The 24075-nt window shown below is 39.7% G+C and overlaps 1 protein-coding gene across 1 annotated transcript in view; it reads right to left on the bottom strand.

The window, feature by feature from the left end:
* LOC126160029 (protein FAN-like) overlaps window positions 1-24075 on the bottom strand; it is a 174942-nt gene that overhangs the window by 53846 nt on the left and 97021 nt on the right. Inside the window, exons 15-17 of the mRNA XM_049916839.1 lie at window positions 21599-21829; window positions 5665-5753; window positions 899-1040 (exon numbers count right to left, since the gene is read on the bottom strand). Of these exons, the coding sequence (XP_049772796.1) occupies window positions 899-1040; window positions 5665-5753; window positions 21599-21829 (462 nt within the window). The remainder of the gene's footprint in view (window positions 1-898; window positions 1041-5664; window positions 5754-21598; window positions 21830-24075) is intronic.

Genomic DNA, 24075 nt, shown 5'->3' with positions numbered 1-24075 from the left:
TTTGTGGATGACTTTGCGAGACTCTTGGGTAGCAGAGGCGCAGTGAGCATCCACACCCACACAATTTCCTAGAGAGGTCTGCTTGTGTAAGGGGGCTGAGGATCTCAATACAAATTATGAAATTACTGATGAATGACGAATATGGACCAAAATTCCTTGAAACAGAAATAGGCCAAATTATGAGTGTAAAGAACAAATGGACTAGATAGAGCTGTGATAAACAATTGGATTTTAAAAAAATTGAGAGAGTGTATGTGCTGGAGAAAATTTTTTACAACAAAACGTGCATTTGCTGGAATGCCAAACTAAGACAATGTAATGTTGTGGACACAACAGAATGCCTGTATGCCAGTGAATGCCTTTCAATGAACTGCAAGCTAGAGAAGCTGGAGATCTCGGGAAGGAGAATCCTACAAAACATCATGGGTGCAATTCAAGTGAGACTGGATGAAAATTTTGGAGCAACAAAAGAATCTACCAGACTGTGGCGAGGATCTCACAGACCATAAGCAAAATGAGGTGATGTTTTTTGGACACCTGTACAGAATGAACAAAAATAAACTGTCCAAACAAATATATGATACATTCTGGACCAAGAAAACTGCCACAACATGAATTAAGTAAGCTCAGAAAGGCCTTAAGGGGTCCAACATCCCAGAACCGCCATGTTAGAACAGGACATGTTTTGAAACAGACTATAATGTCTGGAAGATTTCGAGGTTAACAAAATTTGTGCTGGATAATGGCCTTTGAACGAAACTAGACACATATTAAAGAATAAAGTAAACAGCAGCTTATGTTGACAAGTCTTGTCATTTCTATGATTTATCAAAACTGGGAAATGTTAGAAAAATATATTAAATCAAGAATAATTTTACTCTTGACACAGTATACAAACCTCAACTCCTCATCAAGTGTTTTAGAATACACTTGCATACAAGAACTTAAATCAAAAATCTTGAATGTGCGATCCTCACTGCAGGATATAAGTTTACTTTCATCAGGACTAAAACTGGCAGCAAACACTGTGCCTTGGTGACCTAGAAAGAATGGAAAAACATTCTGAGCTATTATAGAGTGACAAGGTTTGTGTAATTCACAGAACAGCCTATTTATACATTAACAATTTTCAGTATGGTGTTGTTCCTTTCTTATAAAAAACTAATTGAAGGGACAGCAAAAGAAAGTGCTAACCCTCAATGTAGTTAGGACTGATCTGATCATGTTATCTGTTGATTCTGAATGCACTACATTCAGGTAGTAATTAATTACACATGTACTGCAAAAAGCAATGTCGGGTATATAAACTGTTTCGTGTTTTTGTACTTATCTTCTTGTCCGACATCTAGAATGAACTGTCTCAAAATATGCTCCTGTGGGATAGCACTTTCTTCTACTGATCTTTTCAATTGCAAATTGCTCAATTCAATTGAATAAATATTGCCTCAAGAACACAAATTATATCATAAAGATACATATAGCAAAAGAGAATTTTCTGACATAATATTATGCACAGTAAAGAATCTAAGAGGGGCTGCAAACAACCTGATATGAAGCAATTTACCCCTGCTAGTCAAACTTTGAATTCAAGCCACATGTGTATTCAAGTAATATTAATGTGAGTAGGCAGAAAAATACTACAAGATAAAAAGTAATAGTGAAAGAACACTAAGTAAGGGAGAGCTTATGCAACAAGCATAAATCAGTCTATAAACATATTATATTTAAAAGACAGTAGGAATAACCAATTCTGTCACAAATATTATTGCTTCACATGTAATACATTTAAAAACTAATTTTCTCTTGTCCAGAACAAGAAACATAAATTCTTTAACATTAACAATGATTTCAGGCCCTTTTGAGTCATTGGCCCAAAATCATGTGAAGCTTCATGTCCTGCTGACAAAGGGAACTGACTGTCATCTATACCATCCGCCTGGATGCATACATACCGTGTAGTCAGTGGACCTCCTCCTTATTAGGAGAGGTCCTAATGATTCAGGTTTAACCATGAGTTTACATTGCTGTTGTGCAATATATATATGGCACACAGTGAAGATAGCAGCATTTAGCAATATACACCTATGAAATATAGGTCTGCATCAAGGAACGGAGGGGCAGGATTCCTAATCAGTGCCATGAAGTAGTAAGTTTTTGCACTCAGTGGCAAGAATTTGCTTCCTGAAATGTATATTGTATTTATCAATCAAGTTTGTGACTACCTGTCACCTCACTTGTCGATAAACGACCTTTTCCTTGAGGGTGCTTTTGACAGTGTAAGTGAACATATAAATGACTGTAGAAATGGTAATATAAGTCATGGTAAAGTGGTAAAGTATTTTAGCAACAGAACAGTTAAGGCTGCAAAATCATTAACGAATCAGTGCATGCTTAAGACAAATATTATGCTTCAAATTTACATATTTTAACACAAACCATGGTCTACATTTTCGCATGTCTTTTTGCAAGAAATTATACACAGTACTGCAGAATCAAAGGAGTTATGATTTCAGTTTGGTTGTGTATTACATATTTTAAGAATCATAAAACAAGGTTGCATATGTAGAAAAGACCTGGAGATACTAGAAGGTTTCAGACTGATTGTGTAATGGTAAGACAGAGATTTCAGAACCAGATTTTAAATTGTAAGACATTTCCAGAGGCAGATGTGGATTCTGACCACAACTTATTGGTTATGATCTGCAGATTGAAACTAAATAAATTGCAAAAATGTAGGAAATTAAGGAGATGGGGCCTCAATAAACTGAAAGAACCAGAGGTGGTTGGGAGTTTCAGAGGGGGCATTAGGTAATGACTGACTAAAACAGGAGAAAGGAAGACAGTAGAAGACATGTGGGTAGTACTGAGAGATGCAGTAGTAGAGGTGACAGAGGATCAAATAGGTAAAAAGCAAGGCCTAACTGAAATCCTTGACTAACACAGGAGATACTGATTTTAACTGATGAAAGGAGAAAATATAAAAATACAACAAATGAAGCAGGAAAAAAGGAATACAAATGTCTAAAAATTAGATTATGGGGAAGTGCAAAATGGCTGAACAGGAATGGCTCAAGGACAAATGTAAGAATTTAGAAGCATATTTCACTAGGGAAAAGATAGATACTGTCTACAGCGAAACTAAAGAGACCTCTGGAGAAGAGAGAATCAGATGTATGAATATCAAGAGATCAGACGGAAAACCAGTCCTGTGCAAAGAAAGGAAGGAATATATAGACAGTCTATACAAGGGATACAAGCTTCAAGGCAATTTTATAACAATAGAAGAGGATGTAGATGAGGATGCGATGGGAGATGTGATACTAAAAAGAAAAATTTGACAGAACACTGAAAGAACGAAGTTGAAATAAGGCTCCAGGAGCAAACGAAATTCCATCAGAACTACTGACAGCCTTGGAGGGCTAGCCATGACAAAACTCTTTCACCTGGTGTGCACTATGTATGAGAGATCTGATGTGCAAGATGTATGAGAGAGGCAAAGTACCCTCAGTCTTCAAGAACATTTTAATAATTCCAATTCCAAAAAAAGCAGGTTCTGGTAGGTGTGAATATTACCGAAATATCAGTTTAATGTGTTATAGTTGCAAAACACTAACACAGATTCATTATAGAAGAATGGAAAAACTGATAAAAGTTGACCTTGGAGAAAATCAGTTGGGATTCCAGACAAGCAAAGGAACATATGAGGCAATACTGACAGTAATACTTATCTTAGAAGATAGGTTAAGGAAAGGCAAACCTATGTTTACAGCATTTGTAGATTAAGAGAAAGCTTTTGATGATGTTGGCTGGAATACTCTCTCTGAAATTCTCAAGGTGACTGGGGTAAAATACTAGGAGCAAAAGGATATATACAACTTGTATAATAACCAAATGATAGTTATCAATCAACTAGCAGTAGCATACAAAACTTGCAGTTTGAAGATTAATTACCAAAAAACAGAATACTTGACTAATGATTCAAATGAGCTATATATTGAAGGAAGGAAAATCAAAAAGATAAACACTTTCTGTTATTTGGGATCCATTTTAGAAATCGAGGGAAAATCAGAGTCAGAAATCAATAAAAGAATTAGTTGCGGACGGAGGGTCGCTGGGATGCTCAACTCAGTCTTATGGAGCAGGAATGTAATGAGCAGAACTAAAAAATTAATATACAAATCCATATTAGAGAGTGTGGTTCTGTATGGAATGGAGACCTGGACAATTAACATGAAGCACATTAACAAATTACAAGCTCTAGAGATGGACTTTTGGAGAAGATCGGCAAGAATCTCCAGGAAAGAAAAGATAAGGAACACTGAAGTAATAAGGAGAATGGAAATAAAAGAAATAATATATGACATAATGGATAGAAAGAAATTACAGTGGTACAGGCATGTACGACGAATGGAGAAAACCAGAATACCAAAATTGATACTGGAGTGGGAACCAGAGTGGAGAAGAAGAAGAGGACGACCTATGACCACCTGGCTCCAAAATGTACAGCACACAATGAGGAGAACAGGCGCAGAGGAAGAAGACACGCAAGATCGAAACACCTGGAGAAATATTTTGAGAATATAGTTTAAGAACGTTTATTGTTTGTATTGTAATTTCCAAGTAAATTATTATGTTGGAGATAAGCCTCTGTAATGAGGAAAAGCTCAAAATAATAATAATAATAATAATAATAATAATAATAATAATAATAATAATATTTATAAGAGTCAGGGGCATGAAAGGGAAATAGTGGTTGATAAGGGAGCGAGACAGAGTTATAGCCTATCACCAATGTTGTTCAATCAGAACATTGACCGAGCAGGAGACCAAAGAAAAATTTGGAGTAGGAGAACTTGGAAGAGCAGTTAAATGGATTGGATAGTGTCTTGAAAGCATATAAGATGAACATCAACAAACGAAACACAACGATAATGGAATATGGTTGAATTAAATCAGGTGATGCTGAGAGAATTAAATTAGGAAATTAGACACGTCAAATAGTACTTGAGTTTTGTTATTTGGGCAGCAGAGTAACTGATGATGGCTGAATTATAGAGGATATAAAATGTAGACTGGCAATGGCAAGAAAAGCGTTTCTGAAAAAAAGAAATTTGTTGACGTCAAATGTAGATGTAAGTGTTAGGAAGTCTTTTCTGAATATATTCGTATGGAGCGTAGCCTTCTATGGAAGTGAAACATGGATAATAAACAGTATAAACAAAAAGAGAATAGAAACTTTTGAAATGTGGTGCAACAGAAGACTGCTGAGGATTACATGGGCAGATCATGTAACTAATGAGGAGATACTGAACAGAACTGGGGAGAAAAGAAATTTGTGGCACAAGCTGACTAGAAGAAGGGATTGATTCATAGGACACATTCTGAGACATTAAGGGATCACCAATTTAGTATTGGAGGGAAGTGTTGGGGGTAAAAATTGTAGAGGAAGACCAAGAGATGAATACAGTCAGCAGATTCAGAAGGATTAAGTTGCAGTAGGTTTTTGGAGATGAACAGCTTGCACAAGATAGAGTAGCACGGAGAGTTGCATCAAACCAGTCTTCAGACTGAAGACCACACAACTAACAACATGTATTACAAAACAAAACAAAAAAAAAAATTAAATAAAAAACTAATAATGAAGCAATGAAAGTAAGTATCTACCTGGCAATTTTCGCTCTAATGTGTAGTTCTCCAATGACCACAGAAGAAGATCACCATCTTTTGTTCCAGACACTAATCTCTTATTATTGCTGTAAACCAATTTCAAATTGTTAGAATATTACTCAAGTTGTGGAAAACCACACCAAATGAAATACTAGGCAATCAATTAATACAAAACATATTTCAATAACCTATTATGACAGCTGAGATAAAATGTGTGCCAATTCATTGCCATATATTATACACTTTTTATCAGCCCCTCATGGAATATCCCATTTCAAAAGTTTTAAAAGATAACAGTATCAACTCCTTTTTGACAATGAAATGCTCTTCCTTTTCATTAATAACACAGGGAAGAATATGTATAGCTAACAGCCTTGCAGACAATATAATGGAACCACAATTACACAAATCTCTGAGACTACTAGTGTCAGAGAGGCACCATTTTCAGGTTAGACTCATGATTTAGGAAGGCAGTTCTAATGGAAATTACAATGGCAGAAGACAACCAGGAAATATGTAAGACATCACTGAAAAGAAGTGTTTAGCTCATTTCACCAAAATACCTGAGGATTGAAAAATAAGGTAGGAAGATAAGCTTTTTGTATTCAATCAGTTTTGCGATTGCAGCTACAGGATGCTGACTTCTTGCCATGATATTTTGGCTGACAACCATACAGCCATTTTTACGTGAGTGTTCTGCACTGGAGACAAAAAGTTTGCATTTCTAGCGTTATACCAGAAACGTGTGGAGGAGTGTGCACTCAGACAGCTGCTACATGAGCAACCCCTGTCAAATCTCATATCCTCTTCAAATATTGCTCCAACTGTAGTGTACAGGTACAAATATAATGGTGATATTGCATGTGCACTCTCTGTTGGAATGTGGGCTCACGGAGTTAAAATCCAGTTAACGAGAGAAGAGCTGTTTTCCCAAGCCGCATTCCCTCGAGGGGTTTCTCTTGATGACGACTGTACAAAGTCTGATGCTGGATGCTCGGTTCACCTCCCAGTATCAGCACATGGATTACTGTGTGCCATGCGGTATACTTAGTGCAGAGAGCACCAGGAGTACCAGGCAGGTTTATTACCATTTCATTTCCGGCTGCTTTGCCCCCCCCCCCTCCCCCTCCCCCCCGTTACGGCCAAGTGCGACACTGAAGCAAATTTTCTCTCCAACCATCTGGCTCCCTTGACAACCAGGCATGGCTATCTCATTCTCAAACTTCCTCCCTTTCTTTCCCATGGATTTGTTAGACCTGCATATGGATGTCGTTCCAGCAAAACACTACGTTGCCGTCCCCCTTCTCGGTGCATGTCTTCACGTGCGGCCATATGACCCTGAAAGAGACCACCACAAGTGAGGGTTTGCCCTTGGTAAGAGGTAGTAACTTGATTTTATTGTAGTTGTTTGCTTTTAGAAATAACATCTCCGAACAAGCTTGCTTATCTCACTCAGCACACCTCGTTATTTATTGTTGTCTTTATTAATTCGCTTGCCTCTACAGCCTGTATGACCCTTAGAAGCATAGAAGGGAACCTTTAAATTGTTTCTTCAGTGTCACAGATGAAGCAATTCGAAGAGCGCATGAAACTCAACAGAGGTCACTCATGTAGCAGCTGCTTTTGTGCACGCGTCTCCGTGCCAGTTTTTGATATAAAGTTGGCAATGTGAACAAGCAATATCCACAGCAAAACACCAACCTGAAGATGGCTGGATGGTTGTCAGCCAAAATATTGTGGCAAGAAGTCGTCATCTTCTGGCTGCAATTCTGAAACTGCACTGAATACTCTTTACTTCAGGAAAATGTGAAGAACCTGCTTCATGTATGTTTAGAAAGTTTACAATATCATGATAAGACAGATGTCACATGCTTGTTTGAACAACCTTTAATGACAGGGATAGAGAAGTTAGGTATAAGCAGTGCTTGATTTGTGATGGTAAGCACTGGTGCGGTGTACTTGTGCCGGTACCTCTGATGGAAAAAATCAGAACCACAGATTTTAAAACTGTTGCTATCATTGAAGCAATGTAAAACAAATGTTACATTAATACTTTTAAAATGATCAGAAATGTGTTAAACTAATGTTTTAAGATCTCTAAGTATCAAATACACCTCCTTGAAGATCACAATACCGGATCTCATTTTTAACAAACCAAGCACTGGGTATAAGTGATTATACACTGACATTTTCCTTTTTACTGTACATACGGGAAAGAAGGGAGTTACCACACACATAAAAATAGATCACAAGTTTAGAAACATTGAAGCAAGTACATTTTGACAAAGATCAGGAGATATAATTATGTGTTTGTGAGCTGATGCTAAAAAAATATGTTACTTATAATCATACTTATAAATAGATCCACGCTGGTAAATTTGAACTGTTTATTAGACATCTTGATTCTTTGTTATGGTATGTCAAGCAAAAAGAAACAAATACTGGTGTGTCGTGATCTCAGTATAGGTTTTTTAAAGGATCGTGAGAACGAAAATGAGCTTAAGTAATTAATTTTCCACTACATTTTGCCAAGACAATACACCACTGATTGGCGATGTATTTATAAACAAAAGTCAATGCAAGTAAATGTGTGTGTTAGCAGTAATTAATGGATTCTGAGACCATGATGTGAAAGTAACTGGAATGAACAACACACTGGCATATAGTCCTGAGACACCACTATAGGAATCCATCCCGATTACTGATGAATCCAGGGCAAGAGATTTTTTTAAGAAATAGCTTGAAAAAAGTGGATTGGGATGAAATTTAGAGAGACAAAATTACAAATATAAAATTTAATTTATTTTGTGTTATATTTGTGGTATTATTTGAAAATAGCTTTCCAAGTAAACTAGTTAGAAAGTCTTTGAAAGAAATAATCCACATTGGTTGTAGAATACTATCTATTATAAGTCATGGCCAGTTTTGCTCCACTGGAAGACGCATCCTCAGGTGAGAAAGATTCTTTTTAGTAGGTAATCTCCATCACCTGAGTATGTGTCTTCTTTTGGCATGAAACTGGTCATGACTTTTAATAAAAAGTATTCTACAGCCAATGTGGATTACTTTTTTCAAAATGTGCAGGTTGGCTGCAATTGCCCGCAATTTAAGATAACATAGCTAGAAAGGACAGCCACAAAAAAACCATGTATCACTAATGGAGTAAGAGTATCTTGTAAACAGAAAAGGGAAATTTATGTGTCAACAGGAAAAAGTAAAGACACTACAGTGTCACAATAAATTCTTCCCTCATGATTTACTTTTTGGTAAGAAATTAATTAGATTTCAAAAGAAATAATGACACCCACAATTAAAATACTAGAAGACAAAATGATATTTATTAGAGTTCTTTGAAACTGACTGTAGTTGAGAAAGAATATTATGAAAAAGATAGTCACTACACACCATATAGCGGAGATGCTGAGTCACAGATAGGCACAACAAAAATACTGCATACAATAAGCTTTCGGTTAACAAAGCCATTGTCAAAATACATTACAAAGAAAGAAAGAAAGAAAGAAAGAAAGAAAGAAAGAAAGAACGAACGAACGAACGAACGAACGAACGAACGCACGAACGCACGAACGCACGAACGCACACACACACAGAGAGCTGGCAGCTGAAGTCACACTATGGGCAGCAGCAGCAGCAGCAGTGCATGATGGGAGAGGCAACAGAATGAGAGTGAGGAGGCTGGGGCAGGGAGGGGGATGCATAGCAGGGTAGAGGTGGGGGATGGTGATGTGCAGCTGGCAAGTGTGCAGGGACGAGGCGGTGAGAGGGTAGGGCAGCTAGGCGCAGTCGGGAGGTTAGACAGAGGGTGGGGGTGATATTTGGTTTGTGGGGCACCCTACTGCACTGGTCATCAGTGCCCATACAAAGACCCAATCTGTTCACAATACAATCTAGCCACTGTCATGAATGACAATGATGATGATGACACAAACACCCAGTCCCTGGGCAGAGAAAATTCCCAACCCGGCCGGGAATTGAATCAGGGATCCTGTGATCCAGAGGCAGTAATGCTAACCACCAGACCACTAGCTGCGGACAGACAGAAGGAATGGGAGAGGTGGGGGAGAGGTGGTCTGGGGGTGGGGGTAGCAGAAAAGAAGTAAAAAGACTGGGTGCATTGGTGAAATAGAGGGCTGTGTCGTGCTCGAGTGGGAACAGGGAAGGGGCTAGGTGGGTGAGGACAATAACTAACTAAGGCTGAGGCCAGAAGGCTATACTGCAGGGAGAGTTCCTGCCTGCGCAATTCAGGAAAGCTGGTGTTGGTGGGAAGGATCCATACGGCACAGGCTGTGAAGCAGTCACTGAAATGAGGAGTGTTGTGTTTGGCGGCACGTTCATCAACAGGGTGGTCCAGTTCTTTCTTGGTCACAGTCTGTTGGTGGCCATTCATGCGGACTGACACCTTGTTGGTTGTCACGCTCACATAGAATGGAGCACAATGGTTGCAGCTTAGCTTGTAGATCACATAGCTGGTTTCACAGGTAGCCCTCTGTCTTTGATGGGATAGGTGATGCTTGTGACCAGGCTGGAGTAGGTGGTGTTTGGAGTATGTGTGGGACAGGTCTTGCATCTAGGTCTATTACAGGGATATGAGCCATGAGGTAAGGGGTTCAGAGCAGAGGTTGTGTAGGGATGGATGAGTATATCATGTAGGTTTGGTGGTCAGCAGAATACCACTGTGGAAGGGGTGGGAAGGACAGTGGGCAGCACATTTCTCACCTCAGGGCATGACGATAGGTAGTCCAAACCCTGGAGGAGAATTAATTTGCTCCAGTCCTGGGTGGTACTAAGTTACGAGGGGAATGTTCCTCTGTGGCCGGATGACGAGACTTTGGGAGGTGGTGGGTGAATGGAAAGATAAGGCACGGGAGATTTGTTTTTGTACATGGTTGGGAGGATAATTAAGGGGTGTAAAGGGCTCAGTGAGACCCTGGGTATATTTCAAGAGGGACCACTCATCACTTCAGATGCAGCGACCATGGGTGGCTAGGTGTATGGGAGGGACTTCTTGGTATGAAACTGGTGACAGCTGTCAAAGTGGAGGAATTACTGGTGGTTATTAGGTTTGATATGGACAGAGATAAATATGGCAACAAGACAGGAGCTGTGGAGAGTTGGTGGAGGAAAATGTGGGTATCTTTTACATAGGAGGGTAGGTTCTGGGTAGTAGGCTGAAGGTGTTGGTCAATGAGAGCAGAGATTCTCTCAGTGGGGCCACAGTAACTGGCCACTACGAGGCATCCTGAGTGGTTGGGTTCATGGGCTTTAGGAAGCATGTAGAAGGTAGGAGTGTCAAGAGTGGTAGGGGTGAGAAGAGAGATGGACTCCAGGGAGAGGTTCTGGGATGAGCCTAAGAGTTTGAGGAGAGACTGGAGATCCAGCTGGATTTCTGGAATTGGGTCACTGTGGCAAGGTTTGAAGGTGGAAGCATCTGACAGCTGGTGGAGTCCTTCTGCCAGGTAATCCTTGCAGTTCAAAACAATGGTGTTGGAGCCCTTGTCTGCAGGTAGGTTGGGATCAGTTTTTAGATGGTGGACTGTCGTTCTTTCCACAAATGTAAGGTTAGTTTGCATGTTGAGGGATTTGGGGAATGATGGCAAGGCATGGTTCCAGGTTAAGAAAATCTGGGAAGTTAACAGGGAGTGATTTGGGGACACCAGGGGGGGGGGGGGTGCATCATGGTTGGATGGAGGAGTGAACTGAGTCAAGCATGGTTTAACATACGACTTTGGCTGAGTCTGATTGGTAGGGTTGGTGTCGAAAAAGTATTTCCACTTTAAGAATCAGGAGAAGGGGAGAAGGTCTTTAACAAGTCCTGCATGATTGAATTTGGAAGTAGGGCAAATCATGAGGCCTTTGGAAAGGACTGATATTTCTGTGGGGCTAAGGCTTTTGGAGGAAAGGTTCATGACTGTGTTTTGGGTCTATTTAGATTCTGGATTCTGTGTAGTGGTGGGAGTGAGTTTTGGAGGGTGGAGTAAATGTAGTAGGTCTGTGACACAGGGTTGGACAGCTACGAGGTGACGTGGGGAGGTTTGGAGGCTGTTGTAAAGCTGGTGGACAGTGGTGCTCCAAGGTGGGGGGCAGGAAGTGAGCAGCAGGGTAGAGAGTCTTTTGAGGTCATGTTGTGCATGTTGCTCTAGTTCCTGGAGAGCAAGAGTTTCAATGTGCATTATGGGTTCCAGGAGAATTTTATGGATGGAGAGACGGCTTTGCAAGGAGGTTTGGACTTGGTTGATATGGTTTTTCAGGACTATGTTGGTGAGGGCTATGGATTGGCAGAATCTAAACAGATTGAGGTCATTGTGGAAGGAAGGATTGTAGCCAGAGATGGGTAATTTGATGGTAAGGCCATCTGGGGGGATTCCACGAGCTGAGCAACAATGCAGGAACAGTACGTGGGACTGGGTTCTGGCTAGGGATAAGGAAACTTTTCTGTATTGATGCAGATGGAAGGAGCAAGGATCCATGGTTGTGGAAAAAATGCAAAATAGTATGTAAGTAATGTAGAACTACGTCAGAAAAATTTCGCAAAAATACCCCCAAATACGTGGGAAAAATTATGAAAACTATGAAACGGATGAAAAAGGTGGAAAGAAGAGGAACTCTGAGGCAGTACGATGATATTGAAAGACGAAAACTCACTGAGATTGGCGTGAAGTTACAATGAAATCAAAGAAAAGATGTAAATAAAAAATATTTACTGTGGGTTGCAGGTCTGAGGCTGGATAAGTGTAAAGAAGAGGGAGAGCAGATGCGATTGCATCAGGTGAAATTAGTAGGTGTGAACTGGGATAGAACGGAGAAGGAGTGTGGGGTGGGGAGGTCTTAGCAGAATAGGTTACAAGATTGTGTGGCACCGGAAAGGTGCAGGAAATAACACTAAAAAACACAAGGGAGTGATGCAGGGAGAGTAATCAATTTGAAGGTACAGGATTAATGATATTGGTTGGAGTAATGTGGGATGTAAGATGCTGCACCAACAATCAGCGTGGTCTTGTAGCTGTCAGATGTGTGCAGCCAAAACAGTTGATACAGTGTAGCTTGTAAGTACAGCATGGAGTGTGGTTTGTAAGGAGATAAGAGAAAAACAGGAAAGAAGAGAAAGAAGGACGGACATTGAGTATAGTAATGCATTAGAAAATAACAATAAAGGAAAACAGCATTGGGTTAGGATGGAAGAAAAACCGCCAGGGAAAATCAAACAATGGAAAAATCCAGGATGGAATGTAACAGTATTATGAAAAGGATATAGCAGAGATGATGAGTTACAGATAGGCACAAAAAAAGACTTCACACAATTAGCTTTCAGCCAACAAGGCCTTTGTCAGAAATAGATGACTGACTGACTGACTGATACACACGCACACACACACACACACACACACACACACACACACACACACACACACAAACTGAACACAGACTCTGGCAGCTGAAGTCACACTACAAGCAGCAGTGCATGATGGGAGAGGCAACTGGGTGGATGTAAGGAGGAGAGGGGCAGGCTGGGACAGGGAGGGGGAGGGATAGCAGGGTAGGGGTGGGGGATGATTGACGCACTGATGGGGAGCGTGCAGGGATGAGGTGAAGAGAGAGTGGGGCACCTAGGTGCAGTTGAGAGGTTAGACGGAGGGTGGGGAAGAGGTGGGGTAGCAGAAAAGGAGAGAAGTAAAATGACTGGGTGTATTGTTAGAATAGAGTGCTGTGTAGTGCTGGAATAGGAGCAGGGAAGGGACTAGATGGGTTAGGGCAATGACTAATGAAGGTTGAGGCCACACAGGAATGTAGGATATATTGCAGGGAAAGTCCCCTCCTGCGCAAATCAGAAAAGCTGGAGCTGGTGGGAAGGAACCATATGGCACAGGCTGTGAAGTAGTCATTGAAATGAAGAATGTCATGTTTGGCAGTTGTTCAGCAGCATGTAGTTGAGAAACAGGTGAATAATGGTGCTGTGAAAATCTTTGATCATTTCTCCAATGATGTAAATGCCTGGCTGACTGCTGTAGTTGCCGTTGTTATCCTCAGTCCAAAGACTGGTATTGTATAAACTATTTATCATCCATGTTTCACTTCCATACATGACTACACTCCATACAAATACTTTCAGAAAAGGCTTCCTGACACCTAAAACTATACTTGATGTTAACGAATTTCTCTTCTTCAGAAACACTTTCCTTGCCATTGCCAGTCTACATTTTATATCCTCTCTACTTCGACCATCATCAGTTATTTTGCTCCCCAAATAGCAAAACTCATCCACTACTCTCATTTCCTAATCTAATTCCCTCAGCAACACATGGTTTAATTTGACTACATTCCATTATCCTCGTTTTGCTTTTGTTGATGTTCATCTTATATCCTCCTTTCAAGACACTGTCCATTCAATTCAACTGCTCTTCCAAGTCCTTTGCTGTCCCTGACAGAATTACAAAGACATTGGCAAACCTCAAAGCTTTTATTTCTTCACCATGGATTTTAATTCCTGCTCCAGTTTTTCTTTCGTTTCCTTTACTTATTGCTCAATATACAGACTGAATAACATCAGGGATATGCTACAACCCTGTTTCACTCCCTTCCCAATCACTGCTTCCCTTTCATGCCCTTCGACTCACATCTGCCATCTGGTTTCTAAACAAATCGTAAATAGTCTTTTGCTCCCTGTATTTGACCCCTGCCACCTTCACAATTTGAAAGAGAGTATTCCAGTCAACATTGTCAAAAACTTTCTCTAAATCTACAAATGCTAGAAACGTAGGTTTGCCTTTCCTTAATCTATTTTCTAAGATAAGTCGTAGGGTCAGTATTGCCTCATGTGTTCCAACATTTCTATGGAATCCAAACTTATCTTCCCCGACGTCGGCTTCTACCAGTTTTTCCATTCGTCTGTAAAGAATTTGTGTTAGTATTTTGCAGCCGTGGCTTATTAAACTGATAGTTCTGTAATTTTCACACCTGCTTTCTTTGGGATTGGAATTATTATAGTCTTCTTGAAGTCTGAGGGTATTTCACCTGTCTCACCATCTTGTTCACCATATGGTAGAGTTCTGTCATGGCTGGCTCTCCCAACACTAACACTATTACTAGTACCTAAAAGAATGTTGTCTACTCCTGGGACCTTGTTTCAACTTAGGTCTTTCAGTACTCTGTCAAATTTTTCATGCAGTATCATATCTCCCATTTCATCTTCATCTATGCCCTCTACCATTTCTGTAATATTGCCTTCAAGTGCACTGCCCTTGTATAGACCCTCTATATACTTCTTCCACCTTTCTGCTTTTCCTTTTTTGCTTGGAACTGGTTTATCATCTGAGCTCTTGATATTCATGCAGGTGGTTCTCTTTCCTCCAAAGGTCTCTTTAATTTTCCTGTAGGCAGTACCTATCTTACCCCTAGTGATATATGCCTCTACATCCTTACATGTGCCCTCTACCCATCCTTGCTTAGCCATTTTGCACTTCTTGACAATCTCATTTTTGAGACGTTTGTATTCGTTTTTGCCTGCTTCATTTACTGCATTTTTATATTTCCTCCGTTCATCAATTAAATTCAATATCTCTTCTGTTACCCAAGGATGTCTACTAGTCCTCATCTTTTTATCTACTTGATGCTGTTCTGCCTTCACTATTTCATCACTCAAAGCTACCCAATCTCCTTCTACTGCATTTCTTTACCCACTTCTTGTCAATCATTCCCTAATGCTCTCTCTGAAACACACTAAACCTTTGGTTCTTTCAGTTTATCCAGGTCTCATCTTCTTCAATTTCCACCTTTTTGCAGTTTCTTCAGCTTTAATCAACAGTTCATACCCAACAGATTATGGTCAGACCTCACATCCCCCCCTGGAAATGTCTTAAAATTTAAAATCTGGTTCCTAAATCTCTGTGTTACCATTATATAATCCATCTGGAACCTTCCAGTGTCTCCAGGCTTCTTCCGCGTACACAACCTTCTTTCACGATTCTTAAATTCTATGATTACGTTACGCTCTGTGCAAAATTCTACCGGGTGGTTTCCTCTTTCATTCCTTACCGCCATTCCATATTCACCAACTACTTCCTTTCCCCACTATTGAATTCCAATCACCCGTAACTATTAAGTTATCATCTGCCTTCACTATCTGAATAATTTCTTTTACCGCATCATACATTTCTTCAATCTCTTCATGATCTGAGGAGCTAGTTGGCATATAAACTTGTACTACTGTGGTAGGCGTGGGCTTCATGTCTATCTTACCTATAATAATGTGTTCACTATGCTGTTCATAGTAGCTTACCTGCACTCCCATTTTTTTAAATTCATTATTAAACCTACTCCTGCATTACCCCTATTTGATTTTGTATTTATAACCTTGTATTCACCTGACCAGAAGTCTTATTCCTCCTGCCACCAAAATTCACTAATTCCCACTATATCTAACTTTAACCTATCCATTTTCCTTTTTACATTTTCTAAGTTACCTGCCCGATTAAGGGATCTGATATTCCACACTCCAATCCATGTAGCACCAGTTTTCTTTGTCCTGATAACGACCTCCTCCTGAGAATGACGTCTTCCTGAGTAGTCCCTGCCCAAAGATCCAAATGGGGGACTATTTTACCTCCGGAATATTTTATCCAAGAGGACGCCATCATCATTTAACCACACAGTAAAGCTGCACGTCCTCAGGAAAAATTATGTCTGTAGTTTCCCCTTGCTTTCAAACATTCGCAGTACCAGCACAGCAAGGCCATTTTGGTTAATGTGACAAGGCCAGATCAGTCAATCATCCAAACTATTGCCCCTGCAACTACTGAAAATGCTGCTGCCCCTCTTCAGGAACCACATGTTTGTCTGTCCTCTCAACAGATTCCCCCCCGTCATGGTTGCACCTACGGCTTTCTGTATTGCTCAGGCATGTAAGCCACCCCACCAACGGCAAGGTCCATGGTTCATGGACAGAAGGTGGTGGTGGTGGTGGTGGTGGTGGTGGTGGTGGTGGTGGTGATGATGGTGGGGGGGGGGGGGGGGCAGCTGATGGCAAAGCTAAACACCTGAAAGTAAGCTGAAATGTTCTTCCTGACCAACTCCTATTTCACAGAAGAATTTTGATTTTAAATGTTGTAACTTAATTGAAGGAAACATTTATGTACTAGTGTTGTTAAGTAATTGTTGTGAGCTCAACTGTAAATGGTTATATTTACATTTAAGTTATGTTAATATTAGCAAACTGACTTGTTCGACGTTGTTACAATACATCATGGAAAACGACCCATGGAACATGTGACTAATCAACTAGGTTTAAGATCTCAGAATGTTTCCTTAGATGAATAGAAAAATGACAATGTACTTATTGCTCAGCTTTTAATTTCAGCGAATAATCCAATACTCAATACATGCATCTTCTCACAAACTTAAGGTGACTGATATGCTTTGTGAATTAAAAATATGAATGAATACAGCTGGGATCACGAGTGCATTCATTAAAAAAATTACGTATCTATGTAGAAAACAGATTTTATTGACCAATTTTAACTGATTATCAGCAAAATTTTGTGCACAGGGCTTTGTGATCTGTATAATGGGTAGTTTTCCACATTTCAAAATCCACAAGCAAATAACATCTTGTGTTGATTGGAAAGTAATTAGTCTCAGCAGAAGGCAATAAAAGATAAAATTAAAACAATTGCCTTTAATTTATCTTTTACTAGCCCCACCTCTCCATGTTACCACCAGTAATTTATTAAAAAACAAAAAATAAGTCCTAGAATGTATTTGTCCCAATTTTCTATTAGTCCATCTCCCTCTTTTGCCCGTTCCTCTCTTTGAATGTCCATCTCATCGTCTTTTTCCATCCCCATCCCCATGATAGGTAGGTATGTATAAGGTGGCCTAAGTGTTAATCCAGGGTATAAGCTATCTACATTCCAAATTTCATCCAAACATATCCAGCTATTTCAGTGTGAAGGAGTAAGAAACATACTCACTCTCTCTCTCTCTCTCTCTCTCTCTCACACACACACACACACACACACACACACACACACACACACACTTTCATATTTGTAATATATATAAGATTGTAAACAGTCACAGTTTCCTAACTACAGTCCACAATGAATGACAATGTTCAGCAGAGAGCACTGTGCTATGACTGGAATAAACACTGACTGTGTAATGTCCCACCGGTTAATGAATAGTTAAAAATGGTTTAAATACCTATGAATATCTTACATTCGGTACCCCTCAATGACTGCATACATGAGCTAAAATATGCTTGTTCAAAGAATACAGGATACCATAATGGATTTCACTACAATGATGTCGGCCACAACTGAAGTAAAGTAAGTACGTAGATTTATTCACTTCAAAACCTGTATCTTATGAGCTCATGATCAATCTTCACTGTAATAAGCCTCATTGTTGCTACTACAGCTAGCCAATGGTAGCACATACTACTCGGGCGATATTAAATAGTCCAGATGCAGTAACTTGATAGAAATGCGTGTGTGAGGTCCAATGCATTGTTCAACACTAATACTCAACGAAGTATGAATATAAAGTTACATATCATTGTGCCTTTTGTAATACTAAATCAAACTGTTTAACACTCCAAAATAATCTGTCACTACACTGTTCTACTATGCTGTCTCAGACAATGTCCAACGTACGAGTTGTTCTATTGTAAATCCAAACCTGAATCATGCACCAAGAACTTATCTCAACTGTACGCACAGATCTGTCCTCTCGTGGGTCCAACACTCATCTGCCCTAACAATACTCAAGGCCTGGTATTTATACTCTTCCTACAATGTACTGGTTATAATAATGCAAAACACAATTTATAATATGAAATAGTTACCAACATTATCAAACACACTATAATATTCGCTACTTTGAAGAACCAGTTTAAGGCATTTTCTGAACACATAAAAATCATATTAATATTGAAATTGCAGAAATAAGCATTCTAACAATGCTAAACAATCAATTATCTATATCTCGTTAATTAGGCTCGAGATTTAATTCCTACAATTTACAGATGATGAGAACAAAATATATTATTCTTTTATCTAAACATTTTCCATATATTAATTTCCTGAATCTGATTTTGATTGTTTATGGTAGAAAGGGTATTGTAACTACTATTGTTTGGAATTGTTATTATTCTTATAAAAGCCTTTTTCCTACTATTGAAAAAAAATTGAATTTAATTATAGCTGGAGATATAAGAGTATTGATCTATTGATCTAGTAATACATAATGCAGGGGTGGTAACCATAAGCCTGGAATGTTACAACTGGTGGACTTACTTTCAACTCCTCATTCTTACTGTCATTTGGAAGACAAAAATTTGCTTATTTCTTTTTATGGTTAGTAATCCATCCAACACAGCTCCTTTACAACTACAGACAAACATGTAATCCTCAACAAGATTGAGCTGATCCACAATCTTTTTCTCCTGCTCATGGTACTTCTGTGTAGCACTGGACAAACATCACTAAGGAATATGTTTTCTTTTCAATTCATATTACTATATTACATCTAAAAACGAAGATGATGTGACTTACCAAATGAAAGCGCTGGCACGTCGATAGACACACAAACAAACACAAACATACACACAAAATTCTAGCTTTCGCAACCAACGGTCAGGAAAGAGGGAAGGAGAGGGAAAGACTAAAGGATTTGGGTTTTAAGGGAGAGGGTAAGGAGTCATTCCAATCCCAGGAGCTGAAAGACTTACCTTAGGGGGGGAAAAAAGGATGGGTATACACTCGCACACACACACATATCCATCCACACATATACCGACACAAGGAGCAAAAATTAACTTCACCTGTACTACTAATGAGGTTGTTAGTGGTAATGGTTGGTTGACTATTGCTGTTGTGAGAGGTGGTGACACTGCTTTACAAGGACTTGAAAGCTATTATGATCGAGATATAATTGCTTATCGCACTATAGCAATTGGTGTTGTTCCTAACAGAGATTATGGAACATGTGTAGTTACTAATGACAAGCCTTTTTCTCTGTATACAAAGAACAGGAGAAAGGTTAATGCCAATGAGAGAGTACATGTTTGGGTTAAGATTGATGGTCCTTTTGCTAAAGCAGTTGTCGTTCAAGGAGATGTTACTCTGTATTATCATTGTTAATAAAGATCCTATCCTTTTTAAAATAAACCAGCTAATGAAGCATCTTTCTCTTCTGTGGGTTGCAGGGGTTATGACCCCTGGGGAGGTGGGTGGGTTATTTCTATGGCTGTGTCGTTCTGCATGTGTATTGCCGCGCAAGGCGGGTGACCTTGAAGCGGACTTAGCCGCTGAGCGAGGCAGCTGCTCGACACGGGCCCAGACATATATGTCTGCTTGTGTCTGTATATGTGTGGATGGATACGTGTGTGTGTGTGTGTGCGAGTGCATACCCGTCCTTTTTTCCCCCTAAGGTAAGTCTTTCTGCTCACGGGATTGGAATGACTCCTTACCCTCTCCCTTAAAACCCAAATCCTTTAGTCTTTCCCTCTCCTTTCCTCTTCCCTGACGAAGCAACCATTGGTTGCGAAAGCTAGAATTTTGTGTGTATGTTTGTGTTTGTGTGTCTATCGACGTGCCAGCACTTTCGTTTGGTAAGTCACATCATCTTTGTTTTTAGATATATTTTTCCCACGTGGAATGTTTCCATTATATTCATATTACTATATTTATTGAAAGAAATGTAGCAAAAATTTGAAATGCAAGATTGACCAGAATGCAAAAGCTTAAAGTTGTGCATTTATAGATTATTTCTAGTGAAAGTAGCTCTTAAATTCTAATATCTAATGGCATGAAGTACAAGAGAGAATTCAGAATATGGATACTAATCCAATTAGATTTGTGTTACTTGAATACCCTTTTGATATCATATGAATGATCAGCAAACAATAATTATATTGGCAAACTGATAGAAAGATATCTCATTTTTAATGAAAACACTGTAATTGGTCTTGTTATGATAAACTAAGATATGCTGAAGATTAGATGGGTAGATCATATAACTAATGAGGAGGTATTGAATAGAATTGGGGAGAAGAGAAGTTTGTGGCACAACTTGACTAGAAGAAGGGATCGACTGGTAGGACATGTTCTGAGGCATCAAGGGATCACAAATTTAGTATTGGAGGGCAGCGTGGAGGGTAAAAATCGTAGAGGGAGACCAAGAAATGAATACACTAAATAGATTCAGAAGTATGTAGGTTGCAGTAGGTACCGGGAGATGAAGAAGCTTGCACAGGATAGAGTAGCATGGAGAGCTGCATCAAACCACTGGAGACCACAACAACAACAACAACAACAACAACATGATAAACTGACGAAAGATTTCTTTCGATGTTTTGTAGATGACCAGTCTAAAACAACACAGAGAATACTCCATCAATAACATACTGAAGAACACAAACAGGTATAGCGACCAAAATGAACTCCTCCATGCCATTCAGCATGGATTTACAAAGCCTCAGACATGCAAAACCCAAATTGTGCTTTTCTCTCATTACATCTTGAAAACCATGGACCAAAGTGGTCAGGTATGAGCAGTATTTCTTGCCTTCTGAAAAGCAAAAACACACCAACACTTATTAATAAAGTACAGCTGCATGGGTTTTCAAGTTAGCCTGTTACTTGCTGGAGGTGAGACTCTATAAAATGTATTGGAGCTTCATTACCAAAAAGATACCTCTGGATTCTGAACTATTTGAGCACCGAATATGACCCACAAGAAAGCAAATCAGTAAAGTATCAAAAATAAGCAGTTATAACAACACAAACAATCAACAGTGTGATGATAAAAAGTGTATGAAAGGTTGTCAGAAAATATGTGACCCATATTTATAATATTTCAGATAAGCATATTATAAGCTTTAACAGATTTCTCCATATGTTACAGTAAGTACTCTCACCTTGCGATGGAAAGGCATGTTATCCGAGCATCATGCTCTAGTTCAGCAACTAAGGAAGTGGCTGGTTTAATTTTTTTCCCACTGGATATGTCTTTCCATATTCTCACTGAACAGTCCCAAGAACCTGTCACAAGAATCTCTAATTTGGATCCCCAAACAATGCAGGCTACTGCATCTTCATGAGCTCTCACAGAATCAACCATTCGACCAAATTCAAGATTATACAATAACCTGGAACAGTAAACAATTAAAGAAAAGAGTTTTACAATGTAAAACTATATTCCAATAAATTTTGAGAATTAATAAGTGTAAGATTTTGACAGGTATTTTATATATTATGCAACAAAAAAATTATGGTAACAGACAAGACAAGACAATACAATAGACAAGATTACATGATACACAGAATGTGATAGAGAGCAATATTAAAAAACTTGATAATATGTATTTGATTTTTGTTGCAGTTCAGAGTTCTCTTGCCACATGATGCTGGACAATTGGACTAACACGAGGAGGAGTGCGAGACACAGAATGGTTATGGGTTTGCTGAATGACACATTCTGCTGTCTTTATGAAATGGTTCTGAAAAACAACAGCATAAAAACTAATATTGCCAAATAGTGTTTTAAGAAGGAAGAAAATAAAATGCCGCAATCTGGAAAAGGTGTGACTGATAGGATCAATTGCTACAGAGTTGGGGGATAAGGTGCAAACATAAGCTACAGGGCTAAATCCATCCAACCATATGTATATAATGTAGGCTGTATATATATTAAATATTTGTACGTATGCATGCATATCCAGAATATCCTCTTAAATTACTGGATCAACTACAACCAAATTTGGTACACATATTGCTTACTATATGAGAATCAGCACTGTGGGGTTGGAACCACCCCTATCTGCCATACGAGTAGAGATATGGGTACCAAATGGATCTTCTACCTAATATGCAGGCTGTCCTGCATGACAGGTGTGATGTGTGGATCGTATCAGCATGCCATGCAGGGGATATACTTGCATATGGGCAAAGCTGAGTAGAGAGAGTGGGGGAGGATACAGTTAGTGAGAGAGGGGGGAGGAAGAAGTGGACAGAGAAAAGGGGGGAGGAGGAGATGGGCAGACACAGTGGGGGGAAGGAGATGGACGGAGAGAAGAGGAAGGAGGTGATCAACAGAGAGAAGGGGAGGAAGTGATCAACAGAGAGAAGGGGAGGAGGTGATCAACAGAGAGAAGGGGAGGAGGTGATCAACAGAGAGAAGGGGAGGAGGTGATCAACAGAGAGAAGGGGAGGAGGTGATCAACAGAGAGAAGGGGAGGAGGTGATCAACAGGGAGAAGGGGAGGAGCCGATGATTTCAGAGAAAGGGGGAGAGGAGGGGATAGACAGAGTGGGGTGAGACGAGATGCGAGATGAACACAGAGAGTTTGAGTGGAGGACATATACAGAGAGACAGCTGAGGGAGAGATGGACACACACACACACACACACACACACACACACACACACACACACACACACACACACACACACACACTTGGTACAAATATTAAATGGACCACAGATACATATAACATGTCTACAAGGTGCCACAATAGCCAATACAGCCTAAGGAAAGTCCTCAGAATTGGGAACGTTTTGGGCAGCTTTCAACTGTGAAACACAATCACCTACAAAATCAAAACAATAGCCATCAACATAGCACCAGCAACACTAAGGCATTTCCATAGGGACATTCACAAACTTGCCTCACCTGATGCTGTGAGGCAAGCATGTGAGGCAGTGGCTAGTGAACAATATATGAGCTTATGGAATATCAGACATGCTGTGAGACTGGACTGACATCTTCCTATCAGAAGGAAAGCACAGTTCATTCTTAACTGGGAGAAGTGTTACATACGAAAGTGACTTTGGTCACACACTGAGGGAGTGTTATAGGGCATCTGCTATTCATGGGAGACATAAATGATCTGGTGGGGAGCATTAGGACTGTGAAGCAGTTTGTGGGTGATGCTGTTGTCTACAAGGAAGTCAAAACATCAGAAAATTTGGTGAAATGCAAGATGACCTGCAGAGATTAACACTTGATACAGGAGCTCGTAGTTGACCCTCAATATAAACCAACATGAGCCACTGCAATTAATTAGCAGGAATGCCCATAAATCATTCACATATACAACTGGACAGCACTCACAGGAAAGATTAACAACCATAAAATATCTAGGAGTATATGTCTGGTGTGGCTCTATAGTGGAACAAACACATAAAAGTAATTAAAGGAAAGGCAGAAGTCAGATGAGATTCAGTGACAGAACGCTACGGAAATTTAATTCACCCATTAAGGTGGTAGTTTACAAAACCTCTCATTTGAGCGGTTACTGAGTGTTGCTCGATGAGCTGGGATGCTTACTTGGTACAACCAGAAGAGGAGATAAAGAAGAACAGCAATTTTTCACCACACCTTCATTCAGTAAGTG

This window comes from Schistocerca cancellata, chromosome 2 (genome assembly GCF_023864275.1).
Source record: "Schistocerca cancellata isolate TAMUIC-IGC-003103 chromosome 2, iqSchCanc2.1, whole genome shotgun sequence".
In the NCBI taxonomy this organism is placed as follows: Eukaryota; Metazoa; Arthropoda; class Insecta; order Orthoptera; family Acrididae; genus Schistocerca; species Schistocerca cancellata.
The sequence above is the reverse complement of the archived record's forward strand: the minus strand, read 5'-3'. Positions and strand labels throughout refer to the sequence as shown.